Source organism: Cyrtonyx montezumae, unplaced genomic scaffold, assembly GCF_038088225.1.
Source record: "Cyrtonyx montezumae isolate F1298 unplaced genomic scaffold, pur_monq_1.0 scaffold_3, whole genome shotgun sequence".
Taxonomy (NCBI): domain Eukaryota; kingdom Metazoa; phylum Chordata; class Aves; order Galliformes; family Odontophoridae; genus Cyrtonyx; species Cyrtonyx montezumae.
The window spans coordinates 157,888,122-157,898,144 of NW_027072034.1; the positions used below are offsets into that span (position 1 = coordinate 157,888,122).

The following is a 10,023-nucleotide window of genomic DNA, read 5'->3' on the forward strand; positions in this document are numbered from 1 at the left end:
TTAAGCCAGGATGACCTCTATAGTGGTTCCCAAACCACTTAGCTGTATCTGTTGATTTTGCTGAAACTTCTTACAAAAGTTTGATCAGAAGAATTTGCAGGATGTATTGAGTTCATGATAGGACTGTTAACATTGACTTGTTGCTTATCGCTCACATTTTAATTTGAAACTGCTACTCCAGTGGTCTGCCAGGTTTTGGGACCTATCTTCCTATGAAAGAAGAGAGATTGTGAGAGCCTGGAGCCATACACCATGTTGGGAAGAGTGGGCAAAATGTTAGTTAGACATTAGATAACATAGTGGCGTGAATAACTAGCTCAGGAATCAGTGTGGCTTTGCTTTGATAGAAAAGATTTTACCAGTCCTGCTCCTTTTTCCTTTTTTCACTGAAGACAGTGAACACAAGGTCAAGTGAGAATGCACAGCCATCAGTAATTCAGTCAGAACTAACAAAGCGCTTTGGAAAATGGACAGAAATAATTTGTGAAACTACACAGCTAGTGATGCAGTAAGAATAATGAATCCAGCTGTTTTGTATCCTGCATCCATGTCTGGAAATGTTGGCTTAAATTTTAATGAATGAGCAGAGGCGTTTTTGGCAGAAACTCCAATCTCTGAAGCCAGTGAGTTTGAGACTCATCAAAATTGCAAAAGCAAACTGTAGGTGATGGACTTTTTGTTTTACTTCAAACTACCAAATGAATAAAAGCAGTGCTGGCAGGCAGAGATTGATCTCAATGATGTAACTAAAATAAGTCACTCCGGCTGGAAATTGTGACAACCTGAGTGTCTGCCACTGAAAGCAAATGTATTGGTTGTCTCTATATTTCTTTTTGATTGATGACTCCTTCTATTCCTTTGGCTGTTTTCTAGCAACAGCAAATAATTGCCCCATGACAACAGTTGGTTGTGTAGGCACTGCAAAGGAGCATGAAGAGCCATTGTTCCTGCATTAGTAGGTAACCATCTCAGTAACACAGTGCATTGAAAGTGTCCTTCTTTGAGAGAGTTAAAATAAAAATAAACTGTAAAACAGTATATGGGTAAAGTCTTCACCAGAAAATAGATATGTGTTTGGACAGGGGAATGAGGAAAAGGTATACTGAAGTTCAAGGGACAGCAGCACCTCCTTCAACCTTCAGTCTTCCTTTGTAATTGCAGTACATAGGCACTACACAGAGGAAGATAACAGATGGAATTGTTTACATTGCTAAAACTTCATGTCTCTGTAACAGTTAAAAAATACATGTTCTCTTTTACAGAGACTTGAAGCTTGACAATGTCCTCTTGGACAGTGAAGGGCACATCAAAATTGCTGACTTTGGGATGTGTAAGGAGAACATGTTTGGAGATGCAAAGACAAGTACTTTCTGTGGGACTCCTGACTATATTGCTCCTGAGGTAGGTGTGGGGCTGAGAGATGTTGAAAATCCACTGTGGGACAGAGAACTCACCTTGAGACATGACTGCTGGTCAGTGGTGATGAAGACTGCAAAATGCAATAGCCTACATTTGAAAAGTTCCAGGATAGAAACTGTATTTCGGTTTAACTCTACAAGCTGCATCCTGGTGAAGGAGACCCTAAAACTAGTATTGATGTGGCTGTGTTCAGTCCTGGATGTGCTTGAGCATGGTAGAACTCATTGGTTGAATTAAGGCCGAGCTCTACTGTCTTGACTTGGATATTTGTGCTACCTGTGATGTACTGTCCTCTGAGGCTGGAGGCAGTGTCCAGGTTGCATGCAGCATAGATGTGTCAGAAAATGCACTTCTTCTTCCCCATTTGATATCTGCTGATACATAGGCCACTCTGAAATTAATGTCTCCTATTTCTTTCTATGCAAACTACAACAGATACAAAGAGCATGAGAACACTATTTGATAGAACATATTTCCAGCTACAAAACACTATTTTTCCATGTAATCATCACCATTAGCAGTGTTTTTTTCACCAGCAATGTATAAGAGCCTGCATGCTGCACTCATAAAAATCTGCACCGGGGAGGTGACCCACTGTTTCACAGCTGATGTGATGGCATTGTTACTGAAACGCATCACCAAGCACCTCACTGTGCTAACATCCACTGTTAGGTCTTCTTTAATGTTCAGCAAGCATCAGTGAATGTCAACAGGTGCAATTTTTTTTCATGGAGGAGTTCAGATCCACACCTTTGCTTCATGCACGCTTCCATGTCAGATGCCATTTCGTCAAACTGCCCCTCTGCTGCTATCTGTCACAGAGCAACAAATCTGTAACTAAATATTGGTGAGAAGGTTCAAACTCTACATGCACCTCTGACGTTATGGGTCTACATAATAAAATAGGAGATACTGCTTTTCAGAGCAGCCCTTATACATGACACAGAAAAACTGAACTTGGCCTTCTTCTGCCCATGCAGTAAATCCAGGTGATCCCAGACACTAGACTTCAGTTTGGACTGGATCCATTCAGAAAATAGGATGCTTCCTTAAGTTCAAACAATGACAGATGTCACTGTGGAGAGATTTTGACTAATTAGGTGGCAAAATGAAGCCAAAGAAGACATTTTTCATCTTAGGGAAGAATCTTAAGAGTCATCCATGTGTCATGTCCAACATCATTCTAAAATCCATTTATTTGCCTTTCAAAATCCCATTTCATTATTTTAATGTTTTCATGATGGATAGCAGTGCTTTCCGAATTGCTCTTAAAGCTTTTGGTTCTTTTTTTTCTTCCTCTCCACTGTAATTCATTGATCATTTACTATCTACCAAGACCTCAGTTCTGATCTAAATTATTCCACTGCTGACACAAGAACAAGGCTCTTCAATAACTGACATTCTATTGTCTGAGAATAGGTGTAAGTGTGGCCTGCCATCAAAATGAAATTGTCGTTTATTTCATTTCAATATACTTTCAATTAAAAAAGAAAATACTTTTTTTTTGATCCTAAAGGAGAGACAAGTGATAATCAGTACCTGTGATTTTACTTCATGGAAGAGAGAGAGTCAAAAATAGCTTATAGGTTTTATTACTGCACTATCATTTATTTCAGGGATCCAATAAGTGCATATAAAACATTTTACCTCCAAACTGAAAGCACTGCTAGAGGTTATGGATCAATTGCCCTGACAGGGGTTCACAGAATCACAGAATCCTTAGAGTTGGAAGGAACTCTTAAAGGTCATGTAGTCCAGCTCCCCTGCAATTAATAGAGAAATGCACAGCTAGGTCTGGTTTCCTGGGCCTGATTGAGCCTCACCTTGAAAGTTTCCACGTCTCTGGGCAACCCTGTGCCTCACCACCATCACTGTAAAAGATTTTTCCTTATATCCAACCTAAATCCACCCTCCTTAAGCTTGAAGCCACTTCCCCTTGTCCTATCACATCAGACCCTCCTAAAGAGACTGTCCCCTTCTTTCTTATAGCCCCCCTTTAGATACTGACAGTCTGCTCTAAGGTCATCTCAGAGCCTTCTCTTCTCCAGGCTGAACAGACCCTTCACTCTCAGCCTGTCCTCATAGGAGAGGTGTTCCATCCCTTGCATCGTTTTTGTGGCCCTCCTCTGGTGGCACTCCAGTAAGTCTGAGTCCCTCCTGTACTGAGAACTCCTCATCTGGACACAGTACAGGTTGGATCTATAGACTTCTTGTCAGTATTTCAGTGTGACTGCTAGCACTGTAATTTGTTACAGACCTAGCATGTGCAAATAAGAGGACTTTGGGTCAATAGACAAGCAATCGTTTATCTTAAATAATATTTGACCAAAAAGAAAAGAGTTAATCTGAAATGAAATTTCTGGACATTACTTTGAAATTTCAGAGAAAACAAAAATAAATCTTTCTCTTAACTGACAGAAATAATTTCATTTAGTTTTTCAGACACTTTAGTGTGAGACCTTATAAAAGAAATATGTCTTTTCAGAGGGAAAGGTTTGGATGATTTTGTTTACAAACAGAGCAAGAAAATGTGTTAGGAAGATTTACTATTTCTTTTTATTATTTTCTTTCACTCTGAGTGAAACATGTTGTTTATATTGCCTCTTACATTCAAATATATACCTTTTTTGTTATCATTTTTTGTGTTTCCTCTTTTGGCATTTTGGAGACAGACATGTTATTCATGTCAACTCAGCTTGGATTTAGACATAAGATATTAAGGTCCTACTTTGCTAGATGCCACACATACCTCAGAGGGGAATATTCTCACCTAATGTGACAAAATTTATCAACAAATGAAGCATCAGGTGGCACCTTATAGCATTGTTGGAAAACAAGCATCTTGAGAAGCCAGTTCATCCCTTCCTACCACAGATGTGTAAGTTAGATAAAACACCATTTTTCCTTCCTTGACTCTAGAAGGACTCTGGAAAACTAGCTTAATAAAATGCATAACCTTTAGGAAATAAAATGAGTCCAGGACTAAGTGGGAAAAACCTCTCTAAAGCACTTACAAGACATTCAGACAAGGTAGTACTACAGTAGACTCAGACAAGTCTACTGTAACTCAGATCCAGAAGTAAAGATTCTCTCTCTAAATCATAACTTTTCAGTTACTGACAAATTCATATGCACTGGTCCAGGTGTTTGTTTTCAAAGTTATTAAGCCTTTTCAGTGTTTTGCCATTGATTCCAACAATGCAGCTGTTCTGTAGGGGATGGCAATGCTACCAGGTTGTGGGCACAAGAACAAAGATCATGGCTTAAAATGAACTATTACCCTCCCCAACTCCAAAATCCTGATAATGATTCTAGACGTCCTAGTCTTCTTTAGAAGATTTTTAGACTTTTCATTAGACATCTGTAATGTAATTACCTGTGTATTATAGAATCATAGAATGATTTGGGTTGGAAGGGACCTTTAAGATGATCTAGTTCCAACCCCATGCTATAGGCAAGGATACCTCCTACTAGGCCAGGTTGCTCAAAACCCCATCCAGCCTGGCACAGAATATGAGCATGTTGTGTAGACTCCTTGATAACCAAAGGAGAAAAACAGGTTGCATTTTACAGCAGGTAGATATTCAGTGGGATGTCTAAAATTTGCATAATTTTCTTGTCTGCGTATCAGAGTTTTGGTCCTCTTCTTCAACTTTCACTTCTTTACAACACACACTTTGTATAATATGGATGCAATGGAAAATATGATCAGTAGTAAACTGGAGACAGCTTATGACATAGTCTTGGTGGACTACAAAGAAAATTAAGAGGATACATCAGCAATCCCTTTCTTTTCCTGGAATAGATTGCTGGGATTCACACCTTTTCCACTGTGACAGCCATTGCGTACCATTACACTGTCAAACCTGTAACTCTAAAATACTGCTTGTGTGGGTTAAATTAGTCCCAAAATACTACCTAACTATTTGGCTTCTTGGAGTTCACAAGTCTGGTTTCAATCTTTGGAATAATTTGTAAAGCACCAAAAGATTATTTTTCTCACTCTCTGTGTTTCAGATCTCTCTGTTAGCTGAGGAATTGTTAAAGAAACTTAAGAGTTAACTAGAAAACAAACTGTTATTCATAGTGTCCATAATGTGAAGTACTGTTTTGGCACCTAGCTGTTGCTGTGATTAGGAGCTTCTTGAACCACAGCACCTGTACCACTGACAGATGCTGTGGCTTATGCTTCAGGTATGAAAAGCACCTCTGCTGTCACATTCAGAGTGAAGCAGCTGTTGAAGGATGAGGGCCTGGCCACATCTCTGCAGTTGAGATACTGACAACAGACATTTTGCACGTCTTTGTCTCCTGTCTTTGGGCAGATACTTCTGGGGCAGAAATACAACACCTCTGTTGACTGGTGGTCATTTGGTGTCCTCCTGTATGAGATGCTTATTGGCCAATCTCCTTTCCATGGCCAAGATGAAGAGGAGCTTTTCCAGTCTATCCGTATGGATAACCCGTTCTACCCTCGCTGGCTTGACAAGGATGCAAAGGACATTTTGGTAAAGGTAAGAATTACCATAGATCAAAAGTAAGCCTTTTTGCCAGAATTGTCATCTTTGACTTGTGTATCTTCAACTGTTGTTCAGAGAAACAACTTTAGTATGGTAGGGTCAGAGAGAGTCACTTTCCCTTTCCTGTTTGGGTACCTCAGAGCTCACCTGACCTGAGTCCTGAGGCCATCTTTATGACTTCTTTCTCCTGAACTACGCTGATGGCTCCTCGCATCCAGTAAGTAAGATCACAGGGTATCAAACACCAGCAGATTTCAGTTTATTTGCAGAGCAGTCCTTCAGGCATAAGGCCTGTTAACTTTTGGGAAAGATATTCTCACAGGCTTCAAACACAGGGTAACAGTGACTATTTAAAATTATCATGCTAAAACAGTTCTTGTGCCTCAAAGATATAAGGACATCTGTAGCAAAGGGCTGATATTTTCGGTGTTCAGCTTGATTTTGATTAGGGAATATTTTACATCTTTACTCTAAGTTCAAGAGCAGGAAAACAAAGCTTGAGCTCTGTCCTGAAGAGCTTAAGACTGCTGAAGCTAATGGCACCATGTCATCTGGATTTTTGGTCCTTTGAATCTCCAACACAGTAATGTATATTTTCCCTTGTGAATAAAGCACTCTTCTATCTCTCTGTAATAGTCATCTTCTTAGCTTTTTTGGTTCCCTATCACCAGTGTACTTTATTTTTCATTACTTCACTCTCAGCACTATGCCAGGTAGCATTGTGGCCTCTCTGGTTTGGTTTGGTAATTCTCCTTGAGTTAGTTACAAGATAAAAACTTAGGGACATCATAATTAACCTAACAAGTTACTTTCCTTCGGTCAGGTTTTGGACTGACTGTGAACATGATTTAAGCTAAGGCATCTTACCTCATGGCTGAGCATGGTAAGTGACAGGGCGATATACAGCATTCCACTACAAAACAATGGAGAATAAGAGATTGTTTTAGTCCTGTGAGCAGTGATAATAATTAAAGCATTCAAAAAGCACTTGCTCCAGAAAGACACAGATATTCTGCACCTAAAATGATTCTTTTTTCTTCATTAGAAATGAAGGGTCAAATAAAGACACTCAAGCTCCAGAAAGACACAGATATTCTGCACCTAAAATGATTCTTTTTTCTTCATTAGAAATGAAGGGTCAAATAAAGACACTCAAGTGATCCAAAGCTATGGGAGGTGAATGCAACCCCACATAGCTCAGACCAATATTTACACAGATTATGCTTATACTTCAGCTGTAAGTATTTGCCTGATATAAAGAAATCATCTAGGCAAAAGCTTTCAAATGGGATGTAGAGATTTCACCTATATAGTTGCATGCTTGCACTTTCAGACACGTGTTCTAGTCACTGTAGCAAATTTATCTTCTCTCTCTTACCAAGATAGAATATGGCCAGATCTTGGCCATCAGTTTTTGGCATGTTAGACTAAGAATCCAAACTGGTTATCCAATCAGAAATTGAGTAAGGTAGAAGAGTCTTCACACTCTCAACAGTGTTATTTGATTTTGAAGTGTGAGATCCTATCTGTTAGGATCCAATGAATACTCTGTTATTAATAAATAATAAACAGTAAGGCATTTATTATTCTTCAAAATTTTAGCTTTTTGTGAGAGAACCTGAGAGAAGACTAGGACCCAGAGGGAATATCCGCCAGCATGCCTTTTTCAGGGAAATAAACTGGGAAGCTTTAGAAGAAAGAAGGATGGAGCCTCCTTTTAAACCAAGAGTGGTAAGGCTATATCTTCTTTCATTTCCTCCAACTCATGCCATTTTCTCCTGAATAATTCCCCTAATATTTATACCTCAAGAACATGCAAGCAATAAACCAAAACCAACAGTTATTTTTTTATCTACTTCATTTAAAGATCAAAAGTTTTCAGACATGGGTCTTTTACATTAGATAGCTCAAATCTTGTTTAGATTCACAGAGTCAGCATTATAAAGGTGAATACATTTTGACATCATATTTAAACTAGCAGAAGAAAGTGCCAGGACTTTCAAAACGCTCTCAAATTTTCAGGGTCAACTTCTAGAGTTGTTCTGTGCATCCTTCTATATCTAAAAGTTGAAGGAGAACCTTTGTCTTGGGCAATCAGAATGGAAAATCTTGACCCTTGCTCAAGTGTCCAAATGCAGATTAAATTGTTCAAAGGTTGACTGTAGTGTAAGTTGGATATGTATATAAAGTAGATGGCTGAAACCATCTACAGTTTTGATCTGCTATAGCCTCGCTCATTGTACAATCATTAGGTAGAGAATTATGAGCTATGTCCATGTATTGGCTAGGCTGCCTACCTTGGTCATTAGGACTACTACTTTCTGATGGCTATAGGAAGCCCAGGCATGACATGTGCACACCTGAGGAACAATCAAGTGAGGAACCCATCCCTATTTCAGTTAGCATAGGACGGGTTTGAATGCCACTTAAAATGCCTTTCTTTATCCACTTAAGAGAAGTCCATTCTGTAGGATTTATCTGTCGTTTCATTGCAGAGGATAAAGAAGGAAAAGTAGTTTGGGTAACCAAGTGGTCACTTAAGTCAGAATAGAATCAGTCCTATTAATAAGAATAATATAATTTACCTTTATATGAGCATCAGGCTTCTATTTTACAGTCTTTCAAAAGCATTCTTTAATCAATGGATCCAGTTTGTTGTTTTACACTACATCCCTGCATGGCAGAATACATGGGTCACAGGCTCTTTATGTAAAATGTATTCTCATGACTACTTCAGTAGGACAATAATAAGAAAGTGATTAGCTGCTGGATATTAAGAGTTCAGACAGCAGTTCAGTGCAGCCTGGCAAGTCACTGTGCATCACTGGGACTCTAGTGTCTAACTAATGTGGCAAAAGTCAGAGACAAATACATTGTAGGCTCCTTGGAGAAGCTGAGTCCATAGGAAGCAGTCTGATGGGGCCAATACCGTTATAATGAACGTAAGAGTATTAGTGATTTGACAGTGTTTTATTTTTCTTTTCTCAAAGAAATCTCCAAGTGACTGTAGCAACTTCGACAAGGAATTTCTAAGTGAAAAGCCTAGACTGTCTTGTGCTGACAGAGCACTGATTAACAGCATGGACCAAAATATGTTCCGCAACTTTTCTTTTGTGAACCCTAAAATGGAGAATATATTTTCCTGAGATCTGCCTTACTGGTGGAATTCCCCGCATGATGTGTGTAACATTTTGTCAACTGAAGACGGCATGGTTATTTTTATCAAGAATCCACCAGAAAAAAACCCATCAGTGAAACTTTGTACCATGCCTGAAGGCTTTCAGCTTGTTCCAGCCTGCAGCAGATGCCAGCCACTCTTCACTAACAATGGAGTTTCATCACGGTATCTTTTAGCCTCTCTTCTGTTTTCCTGATGTTCTTGAAGTTTAGAACATCTGAAAAGGAGGAGGTGACAAAATGTTTTCCTCTGCACTTGTCCACACAGTCAGTGGGTTTTCTCTATAAGAAAAAGCAAGTACTTCTGATGTTTTCATTGCCCATTTCTGCAATTCTCACCTAGACCCATCTTCTCCTGAAGAATGAGAGTTGAGTTCAGGGCATCTGGGAAGATTGGGTGTCTTTGCAACTTCCATTCAAACATGCACAGAATCGTGGCTATGTGTACGAGAATGTTGAAGAAGCCAATTATCTCCCCTCATGCCTAAAAAATAATCTTCACAGGTGTTAGGATTCCTTTTTATGCCACAAGGTCCACTGGGATACAGAAATTTTGTAGGCGCACTTTCCAGTGTTCATATATCTCAACCAACAGCTCAAACATAAAGGAGGAGCGTTGCTATTGCAAGTATCAAGATCAGTACAGAAACCAAGTGGTTTTAGTACTTGAGCAGAAAAGATGGGAGGCTGCTGTCCTGAAGAAAACACTGAAAATACATATCTGTTCTAAAGATTTAACTGTTCTCAAACATACCAGACTCATTGCAAAATCTGGACTGGGCTTTCTAGGATATTTTCTGAAACTGAGTCGGATAAATGGAAGAGTTTTACTCAAACCATTCTTGATCAAAAAAATCGGCCTTCCAATGGTTGCTGTACTTCAGTGAAAAGTTAGTGATCAGGTCTT

General features: G+C 39.2%; 1 protein-coding gene across 1 annotated transcript in view; it reads left to right on the forward strand.

Moving 5' to 3' along the window:
- The window catches only part of PRKCQ (protein kinase C theta), a 32,531-nt gene extending 23,151 nt beyond the window's left edge, over window positions 1–9,380 (forward strand). Inside the window, exons 15-18 of the mRNA XM_065743802.1 lie at window positions 1,263–1,401; window positions 5,745–5,933; window positions 7,542–7,670; window positions 8,930–9,380. Coding sequence (XP_065599874.1) covers window positions 1,263–1,401; window positions 5,745–5,933; window positions 7,542–7,670; window positions 8,930–9,085 — 613 coding nt within the window. The 3' untranslated portion in view covers window positions 9,086–9,380. The remainder of the gene's footprint in view (window positions 1–1,262; window positions 1,402–5,744; window positions 5,934–7,541; window positions 7,671–8,929) is intronic.
- The last annotated feature ends 643 nt before the right edge of the window (window positions 9,381–10,023 follow it).